The 15,827-nt window shown below is 45.6% G+C and overlaps 1 protein-coding gene across 4 annotated transcripts in view; it reads left to right on the top strand.

The window, feature by feature from the left end:
* The first annotated feature begins 775 nt into the window (after positions 1 to 775).
* LOC308677929 (capping protein, Arp2/3 and myosin-I linker protein 3-like) overlaps positions 776 to 15,827 on the top strand; it is a 57,582-nt gene continuing 42,530 nt past the window's right edge. For 3 of the 4 annotated variants that reach the window (XR_014028572.1, XM_081344638.1, XM_081344637.1), the window contains exons 1-6: positions 9,043 to 9,183; positions 11,630 to 11,680; positions 13,106 to 13,165; positions 13,835 to 13,956; positions 14,332 to 14,429; positions 15,162 to 15,232. Coding sequence is in view for 3 of the 4 variants with exons in the window: in XM_081344638.1 (XP_081200764.1) it covers positions 9,067 to 9,183; positions 11,630 to 11,680; positions 13,106 to 13,165; positions 13,835 to 13,956; positions 14,332 to 14,429; positions 15,162 to 15,232 (519 nt within the window). In the remaining variant the exon portion in view is untranslated. Of the gene's footprint in view, positions 1,013 to 2,584; positions 2,775 to 9,042; positions 9,184 to 11,629; positions 11,681 to 13,105; positions 13,166 to 13,834; positions 13,957 to 14,331; positions 14,430 to 15,161; positions 15,233 to 15,827 lie in introns of those variants that run through there. The other variant, XM_081344639.1, reaches the window with a different exon arrangement.

Here is a 15,827-nt window from a genome sequence, read left to right as displayed (position 1 = left end):
AATTTAAAAATGAAATTTGAGTTGCGTGCTCTCAAAGTGTACACCTGCATAACACACATTTTGTTGTTGTTAGTTGCGAAGTCGTGTCTGACCCATCGCGACCCTATGGACCACGTTCCTCCAGGCCTTCCTGTCCTCTACCATCTTCTGGAGTCCATTTAAGCTCACGCCTACTGCTTCAGTGACTCCATCCAGCCACCTCCTTCTCTGTCGTCCCCTTCTTCTCTTGCCCTCAACCTTTCCCAGCATGAGGCTCTTCTCCAGGGAGTCCTTCCTTCTCCTTAGGTGGCCAAAGGATTTGAGTTTCAGCTTCAGGATCTGGCCTTCTAAAGAGCAGTCAGGGTGGATCTCCTCTAGGACTGACCGGTTTGATCGCCTTGCAGTCCAAGGAACTCGCAGGAGTCTTCTCCAGCACCATAGTCCAAAGGCCTCCATTCTTTGGCGCTCAGCCTTTCTTATGGTCCAGCTTTCACAGCCATACATTGCAACTGGGAAGACCGTAGCCTTGACTATACGCACTTTTGTTGACAGGGTGATGTCTCTGCTTTTTAGTGTGCTGTCTAGATTTGCCATGGCTTTCCTCCCAAGGAGCAAGCGTCTTTTAATTTGTTGGCTGCAGTCCCCATCTGCGGTGATCTTGGAGCCCAGGAAAATAAACACACATTTAAAACATACTATATACAACATAGGTGTAGACTTATACCCTGACATATAAATATAAGTAACATATAAATATTATTCACTGTCCATCTTGAACACGCAACAGAAGGAAGAAGCTTTAGATCTCGCTGTATGGAACAACGCTGTGGCTAAACCTGGATGTTCTTTCTCTCTCTCTTTTTTTTTTACAAAATATATTTATGAATCTTGAAAAGAAGAATAAGCAAGCAAATACAAGGAGAAAAGAAAAAGGAAAAAAAAGCACGGATGTACAAAAACTATAGCTGGGAGCAGATTTCCCGACATCCTACGGTTCACGGTTAAAAAAACAATAATAACTATCCAAAATCGGGTATATTAAATTATTTGAACAATAAGAGGGAGGATTTTTTTAATTTCTGAGCTGAGGGCTCAAATCCCCAGTATTTGTCGCGTTTAAAATTCTAAAATAGCACTTTTATCTGGGTTATTTTCTTCATTGCACAGGGCTGGGTAACATTAGCTGGTCTCTGAGCATGGCTAAATCATTTTTCTATTGTTGCCAAGAAAATTACACAGATGGGTTAATAGTCACTGGGCACTGACATTTGTCTTGAGGGAGACTTGCCTTTGTCTGTTTTATACTCTCTTGCTCTCTGATGTGTGCAGTGACAGCAAACACTGAAAAAGGAGGAAGTAGGAGAGAGATTGCAAACTTTAGAAATGATGGTTTAGGCCAGGGGTCGGCAACCCGAAAAAGGAAAAGAGCCACTGGGAACCGGTTCCATCACACATAAAAAAAAGTGGGAGCCGCGTGCGTGCGTCCATGCACGCGCAAAAAAAGTTTTGCGCATGCGCAAAACGGGTTTTTCTTGCGCATGCGCGGACGCGCGCGGTTGCCTTTTTTTAAATGTGTGATGGAACCGGTTCCTGGTTGCGCGACGGCGACAGCCCGTCTGCAAAGCTGCCGCTTTCGGCAGCTTTGCAGACGGGCCGCGGCAGCTTTCGCAAGAAGCGGGGCCGCTACCCATTCCGAGAGGTGCGCGCGCACCTCTCTGAACGACCGTAGGTGTGCGCGCACCTCCCCAAACCTCCCCAAACGTCGGCAGGTCTCCGGACGGCAGCGGCTTGGGAGAGCGCGCGCACTCTCCAAACCGCCACCATCCCGTTTGCACAGCTGCCGTGTTCGTCAATGTTTGATGAACGCGGCAGGTCTCCGGACGGGACAGCGGCGGCTTGGAGAGGTGCGCGCGCACCTCCGCCCTTCGGAAAGGTGCGCGCGCACCTCTCGGAACGGGCGGTGCCACTCTCCATTTGGAGACGTGCGCGCGCACCACTGCCCGTTCGAAGTGGTGCGCGCGCACCGGGCGGCTGGGAGCCGCAGGAGACGGCTCAAAGAGCTGCATGCGGCTTCGGAGCCGCGGGTTGCCGACCCGTGGTTTAGGCAGTAAACCAGGGTTAAAGAAACTAGGGCTCGGCGAGACAGATGAACTGTGTCTTATATGTCCAGCTGAGCCCTAGTTTCTTTAACCCTGGTTTACTGCTTAAAACTATAGTTTCTGAAGTTTGCAGAGCATGCTAAGCCGTAGGCCATAGATTACAAGCCACGCAACCATCATAAATGTGGGTCAGTTGTCAAGCATCCGAATGTAAATCACGTGAGCACGGGGATGCTGCAACGGTCCTAAGTGGTCATAAATGACTTTTTCTTCCCCCCCAGTGGGCCGTTGTAACTTTGAACGGTCGCTAAGCGAACTGTACAGGTAGCCCTCAGCTTACAGCCACACGGGAGGCCCAAATTTCTGTTGTGAAGGGAGACATTTGTGCCTTAAGTGAGCTTTGCCCCGTTTGACCACCTTGTAAATTTGAATCCCTGCAATTGTGAAGTTAGTAACCCGCTCGTTAAATGAATCCCGCTTCCCCATTTGACTTTGCTTGTCAGAAGGTCGCAAAAGGGGAATCTCGTGACCTTGAGACACACAGCGACCGTCATAACTACGAACCAGTTGCCGAGCCTCCGAATCTTGACTGCCTGATCATCGGGGGTGCCGCAAAGCTCGCAACTGTGGAGAACGGTCCTAAGTCACATTTTTCCGCGCCGATGTCACTTCAGGCGGTCACTAAGCAAACTTGTTGTAAGTTGAGGACTACTTGTATAATCTGAGCTAATACGATCAGATCTGACACCTCCCTCCTGGTGATAAAGCAGCCCCCGATTTTTAATCTCCCGGAACGAATTTGCAAACAGGGATCAGGCCGAAGCCGTTTAAATGCACAATTTCCCACAACCCCCCTGCAGTTAACTGGCAGCGGAGACCCCCTGAAAGAGGGGATTTGTCTAGGGAGATTCTCCATTTATTTATTTATTTATTTATTTATTTATTTATTTATTTATTTATTTATTTATTTATTTATTTATTATTAGATTTCTATACCGCCCTATTCCTTCCATTTGTTTATTTATTTATTTTATTTTATTTTATTTTATTTATTTATTTATTAGATTTCTATACCGCCCTATTCCCGAAGGACTCAGGGCGGTTTACAGGGCAAAGTTAAAAACAGTTAAAACAGTACAAAAGTTAAAATACAGTTAAAATTAAAATAGAATTAAATAACGTTAGCCCAAAATTTAAAATTTAATTTAAAATTTACAAATTTAAAACCCCTCAGTCCAGGCCAGCTAAATCAAACAACCAGGTTTTTAGGTCCCGGCGAAACGAACGAAGGTCGGGGGCAGTCCGGAGTTCCACAGGCAGGTCGTTCCAGGTCATGGTTATCTGCCCGCTGGACTGGGGAGAAGCTCGACCTGTTGGATGCCTACAGCTACGGTTGTCCCAAAGGTGCTTTTTTTTTTCAGGAGGCACCTGGACTTTCTTGTTTTTTCTTGGAAGAGGTTTTGCTTCTCGTCCCAGAAGCTTCTTCAGGTTCTGACTGGATGGTGGGGAATGAGAGGATTTATACTCCTTTGCAGTCATCTGGTCGTTTGCATTCTTTGAGAGGATCGTTGAGGCCACTTGGAGGTTTGTCTGTCTCCTCAGAGTCTCCTGAGCGGTGCAAACGGGCGTGGAGCCTTCTTGGAACTGCTGAAAGGACCGTGTGGTAGACTGGAGATAGTTGGTGTCGTGTCCCTCCCCCTCTGTTGAGGGAGGGGTGCTCAGTTTGACTGAGATATGGCCTCTTCGACCCCCCTCGTTCAAGCCAGCGGTCTTCTCTGTCCAGAATGGGGACACTGCTGTCTTCGAAGGAGCGGCCTTGGTCTTCTAAAGGCAGACGGACGGCTGAATTTGGTCCCGCTGGGTTTGTTCTCCTCTGGTGTGCCGTGTGTTTGTGAAGGGGTTGTTTTGTTTCCCCCAGTGTACAGCTCTGTGTACAGATCAGTCTACCGCACGGTCCTTTCAGCAGTTCCAGGAAGGCTCCACGCCCGTTTGCACCGCTCAGGAGACTCTTGAGGAGACAGATAAAACCTCGCAAGTGGCCTCCACGATCCTCTAAAAGAATACAAACGACCAGATGACTGCAAAGGAGTATAAATCCTTCCGCTTCCCCACCATTTAGTCAGAACCTGAAGAAGCTTCTGGGATGAGAAGCGACACTGCTTCCAAGAAAAAACAAGAAAGTCCAGTTGCCTCCTGAAAAAAAAAGCATCTTTGGGACTTGAGGGGATATCAAGCTTTCTACCATCTTGGTTTGTTGTTTATTTTTTAATTGATAAGAGTCTTTTCCCCCTGCTTGGCTTAGGATGAGTCCTCGACTTACGACTTACGATGACAATTGAAGCCAACGTTTCTGTCGCTAAGCAAGACCTGTGTTAAGTGAGTTTTGCCTCATTTGATCGGCCTTTCTCGACTCCCGTTGTTAAGCGGGTGGTAAGAGAGCCACGCGTTCCTTAAGTGGACCTGGCTTCTTCTCCCCCCCCCTCGTTGACTTTGCGGGTTAGAAGGTCGGCAAAGCGGACCGTGTGACCCTGGGATGTTGTGATCGTCACAAGTAGGAGTCAGCTGGCCGGCGGCTGAATGTTGAAGTCACAAGTCGCCATTACGTGACGCCTCGCTTGAGGACCGCAATCTTAACGAGTTTTCCACTCCTTATTTTGTGTCCCGACTCGAGGGCTGGCTGTGCAGAAACACAGGTAGCCCTCGACGTACGACGGTTCATTTAGCGACCATTCAACATTTACAACGGCGCTGAAAAAACCGACTTAGGACCGTTTTTCACACTTAATGACCGTTTCAGCATCTCCAACGGTCACGTGATCAAAATTCGGACGCTTGGCAAATGACTCGTATTTATGATGGTCGCAGCGTCCCAGCGTCACGTGATCCGCTTTGGCGACCTTCTGACAGGCAAAGTCAATGGGGAAAGCCCGATTCACTTAACCACCGTGTGACTTAACTTAACAGCTGCACTGATTAGCTTAACAACGGTGTCGAGAAAGGTCGTAAAATGGGGCAAAACTCACTTAACAAACGTCTCGCTTAACAACATACATTCTGGGGTCAATTGTAGTCGTCAGTCAAGGACTATTTGTACAGCAACCCCTTCAATCCGATTGAAGGCCTTTTCTCTTCTGAATTACATGTTTTTTCCCCCCAAAAACATCTCAATTCTCTATGTTTTTCTGTCACATCAGGAAATGCCGCCACTGTTCTGTACCAGCCTGCTACCGGCCCTGCAGAAAAAGCAAGGACAACCCCTTTACAAACGGCAAGAGGCTGGAATAAAGCCTGCCAAATTTATTAAGATAAAACAGAGCAAAACAAGACACCAACCATGAAACAGGAGCTATGAAACAGGAACTATTCAAGCGGTTGCCTTCAGCAAACCAGCCCTCCCACGCATTCCCCTTTTATACAGTTCAGGGCGTGGCTTCTCTCTGCCTCCTTCCGAGGTGCCCCATTGCCTTCCTCTGTTTACTCCTGATTGACTGCCTCCTGCGTCGGGCGTCCTTGAACAGGGCCAGCTGTGGGTCATCTTCATCCACGCTGTCAGGCTCACACAGCTGGGTCTCAGTCGTGACCAGGTGGGAGGGGCCTGGCTGAGGGCTCTCATCAGCAAGCTCTTCAACACCCCCCTCCTCCTCTGAGTCATCCGACCCAACTGCCGAACCCACAGGCTGACCCTGAATCACAACAGCCACGTTGGGTTTAATTCCCTTTGCATCCTTTCTCTCTGAGATAATAATAATAATAAGTTGGAAGGGACCTTGGAGGTCATCTAGTCCAACCCCCTGCTCAGGCAGGAATCCCTGTACCATTTCAGACAAATGGCTGTCCAGTCTCTTCTTAAAAACTTCCAGTGTTGGAGCATTCACAGCTTCTGGAGGCAGATGGTTCCACTGGATAATTGTTCTAACTATCAGGAAATTTCTCCTTAGTTCTAGGTTGCTTCTCTCCTTGACTAGTTTTCATCCGTTGCTTCTTCTCCTGCCCTCAGGTGCTTTGGAGAATAGCTTGACTCCCTCTTCTTTGGGGCAGCCCCTGAGATATTGGGACACTGCTATCATGTCACCCCTCACCCTTCTCTTCATTAAAGATAGAGCAGAGAAAAATGAGCCTTGGTGGAGCAGTGGGCTAATGCCTTCTTAAGTAACACCAGCTGCCTGCAATTAGTGCAGGTTCGAGTCCCACCAGGCTCAAGGTTGACTCAGCCTTCCATCCTTCCGAGGTAGGTAAAATGAGGACCCAGATTGTTGGGGGCAATTAAGCTGACTTTGTGATAATGCTGCTTGGGGGGGGGGGCAAAAGCCCTAATAATAAACAGGCATATACACAGAATGAAGGCTATTGCTAAGCACATTTGATTTGTGCTTCTTAAGATTGTAAGCCGCCCTGAGTCTTCGGAGAAGGGCGGGATATAAATGGGATTAGAAAACAAAACAAAAAACCATTTTTAAATAGCTGCCTCCAGTGATTTTTCTTTTTCTTTAACTGACGTGGCTTCCCTTCTCTTTGTCCAAAATACTCTTTCCCCGAGATCAAACCTGCTATTTTTCCCCCCTCTCAATTCAGGTTAAGCAGCGTTATGCAAGCACAGGAAAAGACTGAGAAATAGTGAACGAAAGAGAAATTAAAGGCAGGAGCTGAGAGATGAGGGGGGAAAAAATTGGTCTGAAATGAAAAAAGAAAAAAAGAAAAAATAGCTTGTTTTGAAGATGACGCAGCGGGCTCAAAAGTTCAGACCTCTTTTTTGCAAAAGGAATTGGTGGGCCCAGAATAAAATAAAATAAAAATTACATTTGATTTAAACTGAATTAAGATCGTATTAAATTCAGTCAATAGAAAGGTTAAGTCTGGTCTTCAGCGGTTAGAAGGAGGCAGCCTCTATTTGAATCTGCCTCTCTTGCCCCCTGCGCCAGTACCAAACTTGGCTCAATTACTTGAGTCACCTATTGTCCAAGAACCGATCTCGGATGCTTCTTGTTGGGACAATTTGGTAAGCTCCGAAGCTTCCTTCTTCTCCTGGGCTGCCTCTGCCTTGGCTGTCAGGACCAATCCGTCTTCTTGACCGTGGGATGTCGTTTCTCATGTCGCGCTTGACTGCCCTGCGCAGGCAGCCAGCCGTGGGCTTCGTTGCCTCGCACTCGGCACACACGAGGCGAGGGAGGTTTCTGGGATTCAATTTGGCTCGAGGGGTGAGAATTGGAGAACAACTTTCCCGGGGCAGCTTCACTGGGTTGAAGCTGAGAGATTGTCTCGAGGGAGACAATGGGTCAGTTGATATCCATAAAAGCCTGTTGTTGTTGTTGTTGTTACTATTATTATTGTTTGTTGTTTATTATTGTTGTTTTATTTAGTGTAGGGCATATGATACACGGACAAGCAGTATATATTAACATTTCACCTAGATTAATAAAACACCATAAATTATAAATGTCACTTAGGCCATCTAACCCTTGACGTGGCAGCATCGTTTATATATATCATGCGTGCCTGGCTAAGGAATTCTGGGGGTTGAAGTCCACAAGTCATAAAAAGGTCATCGTTCCCTCACGCTGGCTGAGGAATTCTGGGAGTTGAAGCTCACAAGTCATAAAGGGGTCATCGTTCCCTCACGCTGGCTGAGGAATTCTGGGGGTTGAAGTCCACAAGTCATAAAAAGGTCATCGTTCCCTCACGCTGGCTGAGGAATTCTGGGAGTTGAAGCTCACAAGTCATAAAGGGGTCATCGTTCCCTCACGCTGGCTGAGGAAGTCTGGGGGTTGAAGCTCACAAGTCATAAAGGGGTCATCGTTCCCTCACGCTGGCTGAGGAATTCTGGGGGTTGAAGTCCACAAGTCATAAAAAGGTCATCGTTCCCTCACGCTGGCTGAGGAATTCTGGGAGTTGAAGCTCACAAGTCATAAAGGGGTCATCGTTCCCTCACGCTGGCTGAGGAATTCTGGGAGTTGAAGTCCACAAGTCATAAAAAGGCCAAGTTTGAGGACCCCTGATACATACCTACATACATACATACAGTGCTTTTTTGTAAAAGAAAAAGGTGCCGGAACTCACACACGTCATACAACCCGCCTTGCCTACCCTACAAGGTTCCATCCAAAAAAGGTGCCGGAACTCCGTTCTGAGCGTTCTATGAGAAAAAAAGCCCTGCATACATACGTACATATATATAGCCTGTTTCAACCCTTGAAGTGGCAGCATCATATAGATAGATAGATAGATAGATAGATAGATAGATAGATAGATAGATAGATAGATAGAGATAGATAGACATAGATAGAGATAGATAGATAGATAGATAGATAGATAGATAGATAGATAGATAGATAGATAGATAGATAGATAGATAGATAGATAGATAGATATAAATTGGAATATAGATATAGATAGATAGATGGAATACTGCATCCAGTTTTGGTCACCATGATGTAAAAAAGATGTTGAGACTCTAGAAAGAGTGCAGAGAAGAGCAGCGAAAATGATCAGGGGACTGGAGGCTAAACCATACAAAGAACGGTTTCTGGAATTGGGTGTGTCTAGTTTAATGAAGAGAAGAACAAGGGGGGACATGATAGCAGTCTTCCAATATTTGGGGGGCTGCTCCAAAGATGAGGGGGTCAAGCTATTCTCCAAAGCGCCTGAAGGCAGGACAAGAAGCAACGGATGGAAACCCATCAAGGAGAGAATCAACCTAGCATTAAGGAGACATTGAGAACTAAATTAACCAGTGGAACTCCTTGCCTCCAGAAGCTGTGAATGCTCCAACACTGGAGGTTCTTAAGAAGAGATTGCAGAACCATTTGTCTGAAATGGTGTAGGGTTTTCTGCCTGAGCAGGGGGTTGGACTAGATGACTTCCAAGGTCCCTCCCAACTTTACTACTACTACTACTACTAGGGGAACAAACTTGGAGGGCCTATTTGTCCTTGGAAGTGGATCCCAAATCTAACTGAGGTGGTGGATCAAGTAACTCCTTCCTTCCCATCCTAATGCTGGCCTTCTCGTTCGCAGAAAGCATCCGCAAGGTTCTCAACCGGCCTGCCATCCATCTCCTGGTGAGGGTGAAGCTTGAAACCAAACCCAAGAAAAATGAAGACCGGGTGCTGGTGAGATTATTCCGGGGACATTGGCAAAGGCCAGATTGTGATATGGGGGATAAACCACGGTGTAGATTTGTGTGCAAACACATTCGCTGCTAACTTGTTGTGTTGAGCAGCGCCGTGGCCTCGGGTCCACTGTACAATCTGCGCTTTCCCCAGAATCCTCTGGGAAAAGGGTAGATGGTAGGATCTTCTCCTTTCTCCTCCCTTCCCAGAATCCCCTGCAAGGACTTTCCCCTCTCTCCTCCATTCCCACAATCCCCTGGGGGGGAGGATCTATCCCTAGCAGCAGACTCCCAGAGGCTTTGGGCTGAGGCTGTTAAGTCAACCGGTAGAGTTTTCTCCACCCCAAGGGGAAAACGCCATACCTGCTAGCTTGCTGCTTTCTGAGTTTTGTTTTTGGAAACAGCAGCAGCCACGTACATACAGGTGGTCCTCAATTTACAACAGTTCATTTAGTGACTGTTCAAAGTCACACTGAAAAAGCGACTTATGACCGTTTTTCACACTTAACGACCGATGCAGCGTCCCCCGTGGTCACACAATCAAAATACAGGCACCTGGCAACTGACTCATATTCATGACGGTCGCAGTATCCCGGGGGTCGTAAGTCGAGGATTATATGTATAAAACGGCAGCTGCTCAATTTGAATGCCAGATTTAAATTTAACTTGAGCGAGCACCTTAAACGTTGAAGTTGAAGCTCTTCGTTGAGTGAACTGCACTGATTGTGGGAATTCGCAAGGGCTGTTTTCCCATTGCGAAAAAACCCAGCATTTTTTTTGCCTCCTGAACAGATCCTAACATCAGAATCAGAATAGAGCTGGAGGGGACCTTGGAGGTCTTCTAGTCCAGCCCTCTCCTCAAGCAGGAGAACCCATACCATTTCAGACGCGAGACTGTCTAGTCTCTTCTTAAAGATGTCCAGTGATGGAGCACCCACAATTTCTGGTGGCAAGCTGTTCCACTGGTTAATTGTCCTCACTGTTAGGAAGTTTCTCCTTAACTCCAGGTTGCTTCTCTCCTTGATTAGTTTCCATCCATTGAGTCTTGTCTTGCCTTTTGGTGCTTTGGGGAATAGGTTGACCCCCTCCTCCTTTTAGCAGCCCCTCCAATATCGGGACTCTGCTATCATGTCCCCCCCTCCAAGTCCTTCTTTTTTTCTAGTTTGGCCATTCCCAAATCCTGGCACCATTTTTTGTCTCCAGGCCTTTAATCATCTTAGTTGCTCTTCTCTGCACTTTTTCCAAAGTCTCAACATCTTTCCTGTAATGTGGCAACCAAAGCTGGATGCCGTATTCCAAGCGTGGCCTCGCTAAAAAGGCTTTGTAAAGCGGTACTAATACCTCCCGTGATTTTGATTCTGTGCCTCTGTTTATACAACCAAGGATTGTATTAGCAGACCTGAACCATGAAAAGGAGGAAGGAAAAGGCGAACCAGTTTCACAAGGCGTAAGGAGGAGAAGAACAGGGTGACTTTGTGGTCGCCAAAAATTAGAAGCCTGGTAGCGTCTTTTCCAACCGGCTCGCCTTATGAAAAAGCAGAAGATTTCACGAGCCGCTGATCGCTTCCTGAGATGCATCGGGGAAGCTTCTGCTTTTTAATAAAAAGAGCGAGTCGTAAAAGCTGCGACCAGACTCCTGTTCTTTCTTTCTTTCTTTCTTTCTTTCTTTCTTTCTTTCTTTCTTTCTTTCTTTCTTTCTTTCTTTCTTTCTTTCTTTCTCTCTCTCTCTCTCTCTCTCTCTCTCTCTCTCTCTCTCTTTCTTTCTTTCTTTCTTTCTTTTCTTTTCTTTTCTTTTCTTTTCTTTTCTTTTCTTTTCTTTTCTTTTCTTTTCTTTTCTTTTCCAACCACGACTAGGGAGCAATTGTGCCGGTGGTTGTATATTATCTCTGTGCCTCGGTGCCTCCCAACCTCGTTGCTAAGCAAGAAATCTTAAGCCATCAATAATTCACCTCTTCTCCCTTGCAAATGGATAAAGACGCTGTCTGATCCTTTCATGTTTCTTTTTCAGAAGATCTTTTAATGGCTCACACTCGCTCTCCCTTTCCCCTCCCCCCATGAATTCCTGATTAGTCAATTTGTCTTTTTCTCGCTGGCACACGCAACAAACTCACAAAGGCCCTTTCTCGGTTCTGCTTTCCAATATTCCCTTCCAAAGCATCACGGTGTGCGGAGGAATTTTTACACCGGCAGTGTGGCTGATTTGGTTCTTTCCTAACGCCTACAGCACCCATCATTCCCAGCCTGGGTGGCCTTGGGGATAGGGAATGTGGATCAAAAAGCAAAGCCAAATGTTAAGTAACCCTCCCCCATAATTTCATAATCAGGGGTGGGGAGAAGGAAAAGGCCATCTTGCATATCTCCAAGATTATAGCCAATTTATGCATTGAAACTCACCGATCTTAGTTTTATTCTATTTTTATTATTATTATTATTTTTCTTCTCGACAGGTTCTTACCACCTGGCGTATCTATTTGTTTGGAATTAAGATGCCTGCCAAGGTGAGTGGAACAGAGGAGAGAGAAAATAGGTTATTTAAGACAGAGTATTGCAACCTCAACAACTTTATAAGACATCTGGACTTTAACTCCCAGAATTCCCCAGCCAGCAAAGCTGGGAATTCTGGGAGTTGAAGTCCACACATCTTAAAGGTGTTGAGATTGAAGAACACTGATCTAAAGGAAAGGGAGGTTAAAAGCTCTTTCATCTCTGGCCATTCATGTTCTCTTCCGGTAATTTCTGAGGGAAAATTGAGGGGTTTCTGGTGGTCTCTTTTTCCTTTTCCCAAGGAACTAAAATTAGCTAAAAACTAACCAGCTAAAAGGGACCTCAGTTCCTGATGATTTCAACAAACACACCCCTGTTCTTTTTAGGGTAAGATTCCTCCAGATTGTGAGTCCCCCTCTCGTTTACCCCACTAGGATTTCCTAGTGGTGTCCCATCCTTGTATTACAAGCAGTCCTCGAATTAAAACAATTCGTTTAGTGACTGTTCAAAGTTACAATGGCACTGAAACAAGTCACTTATGATGTTTTTCACACTTACAACCGTTGCAGCACCCCCTATGGTTGCAGGATCGAAATTTGGAATGGAATGGAATGGAATGGAATGGAATGGAATGGAATAGAATAGAATAGAATAGAATAGAATAGAATAGAATAGAATAGAATAGAATAGAATAGAATAGAATAGAATAGAATAGAATAGAATAGAATAGAATAGAATAGAATAGAATAGAATAGAATAGAATAGAATAAGGAATGGAATGGAACAGAACGGAATAGAATAATAAAATACAGAATGGAATGGAATGGAATGGAATGGAATAGAATAGAATAGAATAGAATAGAATAGAATAGAATAGAATAGAATAGAATAAGGAATGGAATGGAACAGAACGGAATAGAATAATAAAATACAGAATGGAATGGAATGGAATGGAATAGAACAGAACAGAAAGAATAAAATAATAAAATATGGAACAGAACCGAACAGAACAGAACAGAATAGAATAATAAAATAAGGAATAGAATAGAATAGAATAGAATAGAATAGAATAGAATAGAATAAGGAATGCAACAGAACAGAACAGAACAGAACAGAACAGAACAGAATAGAATAGAATAGAATAGAATAAGGAATGCAACAGAACAGAACAGAACAGAATAGAATAGAATAAGGAATGCAACAGAACAGAACAGAACAGAACAGAATAGAATAGAATAGAATTCTTAGACCTTGGAGATTTAAAGTCCCCACACTATGAGTTAAAAAAACAACACAAAGGAATCAGGAAAATGCCTATCTTGTACTGTTGTCAGGGAAAAAACACACAGTCACATCCCTGAAATGGCACTTGACTCAAACGAAATGTAAATTTTATAGCTGTAGAAATCGAGGCTAAATTTCTTCCTTCTCTTATGTAGCCCGAAAGCTCGTTCAACGTCTTGGAGATCCGAGCATTAAACACATTGAATCATAACCAGGTAAGAAACAGCCCATTTCGCTAAAAAAGTAAATTGGTTTTATTTATTGGTTTGAGGATCGATCTTTACTAAGTCCCACCCTCCCTCCCTCCCTCCCTTCCTTTTTTTTCTTTCTCTCCTTCTTTCCTTCTTTCTCTCCTTCTTTCTTTCTTTCCTTCTTTCCTTCTTTCCTTCCTTCTTTCCCTTTCTTTTTCTTTCTTTCTCTCCTTCCTTCCTCTTCTTTCTTTCTTTCTCTCCTTCCTCCTTCCTTCCTTCCTTCCTTCCTTTTTCTTTCTTTCTTTCTTTCTCTCTCTCTCTTTCTCCTTCCTTCCTTTCTCTGCTTCCTTTCTTTCTCACCCTTCTTTCTTTCTTTCCTCCTTTCCTTCCTTCTTTCTCTTTCTTTTTTCTTTCTCTCCTTCCTTCCTTCTTTCTTTTTTCTTTCTTTCTTTCTCTCCTTCCTCCTTTCTTTTTTTCTTTCTTTCTTTCTTTCTTTCTTTCTTTCTTTTTTCTTTCTTTCTTTCTCTTTCTTTCTGTCTTTCTTTCTCTTTCTCTTTCTCTCTCTCTCTCTCTCTTTCCTTCCTTCCTTCCTTCCTTCCTTCCTTCCTTCCTTCCTTCCTTCCTTCCTTCCTTCCTTCCTTCCTTCCTTCCTTCCTTCCTTCCTTCCTTCCTTCCTTCCTTCCTGGCTTTCAGATCTTGCTGGAAACAGAGAAAGCAAATTACAACCTCAAATTTCCAACTCCAGAAAGTGCCGGACAGGTGACCAGACACGTCAACTCTGCCTTAGCCAAAATTTTCCCGAGTCCGGCTTCCGTGTGAGTAGGCGAGAAAAAGCAGGAATGCTGGGAAATGATCAAAAATGCCTGGTGTGTGTGTGTGTGTGTGTGTGTGTGTGTGTGTGTGTGTGTGTGTGTGTGTGCTGGTAAAACTAGTCCACAATTTACAACAGTTCATTTAGTGACCCTTCAAACAGTCATAAATGTGGGCTGGTTGCTGAGCTCCCAAAATGTGCTCACAGGAGCACAGAAGGAGGAGTCCAGCATCAGAATTTTAAAACCAGGGTCCATCGCAACTTTGAACGGTCACTAAATGAGGAGTATCATGCAGACTGTGTGAAAAAAGTATAAGATCTCAGGTGCTCCTGATATAAATTCCTTTCTCTCCCCCCCCCTCACCTTACTCCATTCCAGCTGCCTGATCCGGCATGGGAACGTGGAAACTCCGGAGACTTCCCGGGACGTGTCCCCCAATTCAGAAAGTTCAAATTCCACCATTCACAGCATTTGCGGTGAGAAGGAGATTCGGTGCGCGGAGTCTGCACGGGTTTTCAGCCCCGTATCCTTGTAGTCCAGAGAGTTTAGGCACTGCTCTGAAGCAAATTGTATGAAATTTTAATTACAGCTATGGCATTTTCCAATTAGCCCACTGACCTGAATCCCGGAAGCGTTCTTCTAAAAAGCTACAAATGGCTTTGCTGGATCGGACGAGCTCCACTTAGCCTCGTACTCTGCTTTTAAGTGCTCGCAGCCACCGAGGCTTTAGAAGCGTATAAATCATATTTCTGTCTCGTCCCTCCAGCCCTTGGCTATCAAAGATATATTGCCTGGAGAGGCTGTGGTTTCATTTCAAGGAAAGCAGAAAAGTCCATTTTAAATACAATTCTTTGCTTATTGGTTGGGGCTCGTTCTAAACGTTTGATGACGTTGAGACTAAGGATTATCAATATCCACATTATCGACCTAGTCAGAAATGAGAATGCCCGTAGCCTTGCTCAAAACAGAATTATTTTGGGGGGCGGGGGTGGGGTGGGGTGGGGAATCGCTTTGCTAGGACTTCGGGAAGGTGTTTCTCGCCCAAGGTCTTCCCGAGACACTAGATTGTCTGGATGGAAGGTTTGGGTTACGAATAAAACAGGAAGTCTTGTTAAGGAGGTTGCAGGTACATATCTGATCTTCAGCTGGTCGAGCTTGTCCAGGAAGGCGGTGGAGAGGAAACATAACTCTTTTTCTCTCGTCCCCAGGAGGTTTCTCTGAAACGTACGCGGCCCTTTGCGATTACAATGGACAGTCTTGCCGGGAAGAAGTTCAATGGGTGAGCTGACCAGCTGAGAAGAGTGAGGGACGGCTGGCTTGCTTGAGCAAAAGTGACTTCCTTCCTTCTCTCTCGCCTTCCCTCTCCCCTCTCCTCTCCCTCTCTCCCTCTCCTGCTCTCGTCCTCCTCTCCCTCTCCTTCCCTCTCCCTCTCCCTCTCCTTTTCCTCCTCCCTCTCTCTCCTCTCCTTCCCTCTCTCTCCTCTGCTCTCTTCTCCCTCTCCCTTTCCTTTCCTCTCTCTCTCTCTCCCTCTCCTAGTTTCTCCTCTCCCCCTTCCTCTCCCTCTCCTTCCCTCTCCCTCTCCCCTTTCCTTTTCCTCCACCTCCTCTCTCTCTCCTCTCCTCTCCTTCCCTCTCTCTCCCCTCTGCTCTCTTCTCCCTCTCCCTTTCCTTTCCTCTCTCTCTCCCTCTCCTAGTTTCTCCTCTCCCCCTTCCTCTTCCTCTCTCCCTCTCCTGCTCTCGACTGCCTCTCCCTCTCCCTCTCCTTCTCCCTCTCCTTCCCTCTCCCTTTCCTTTTCCTCCTCCCTCTCTCTCCTCTGCTCTCTTCTCCCTCTCCCTTTCCTTTCCTCTCTCTCTCCCTCTCCTCTCCTTCCCTCT

The sequence above is a fragment of the Vipera berus genome (assembly GCF_964194415.1).
Source record: "Vipera berus genome assembly, chromosome: Z".
Lineage (NCBI taxonomy): Eukaryota > Metazoa > Chordata > Lepidosauria > Squamata > Viperidae > Vipera > Vipera berus.
This window is presented reverse-complemented; position numbering and strand designations above follow the sequence as displayed.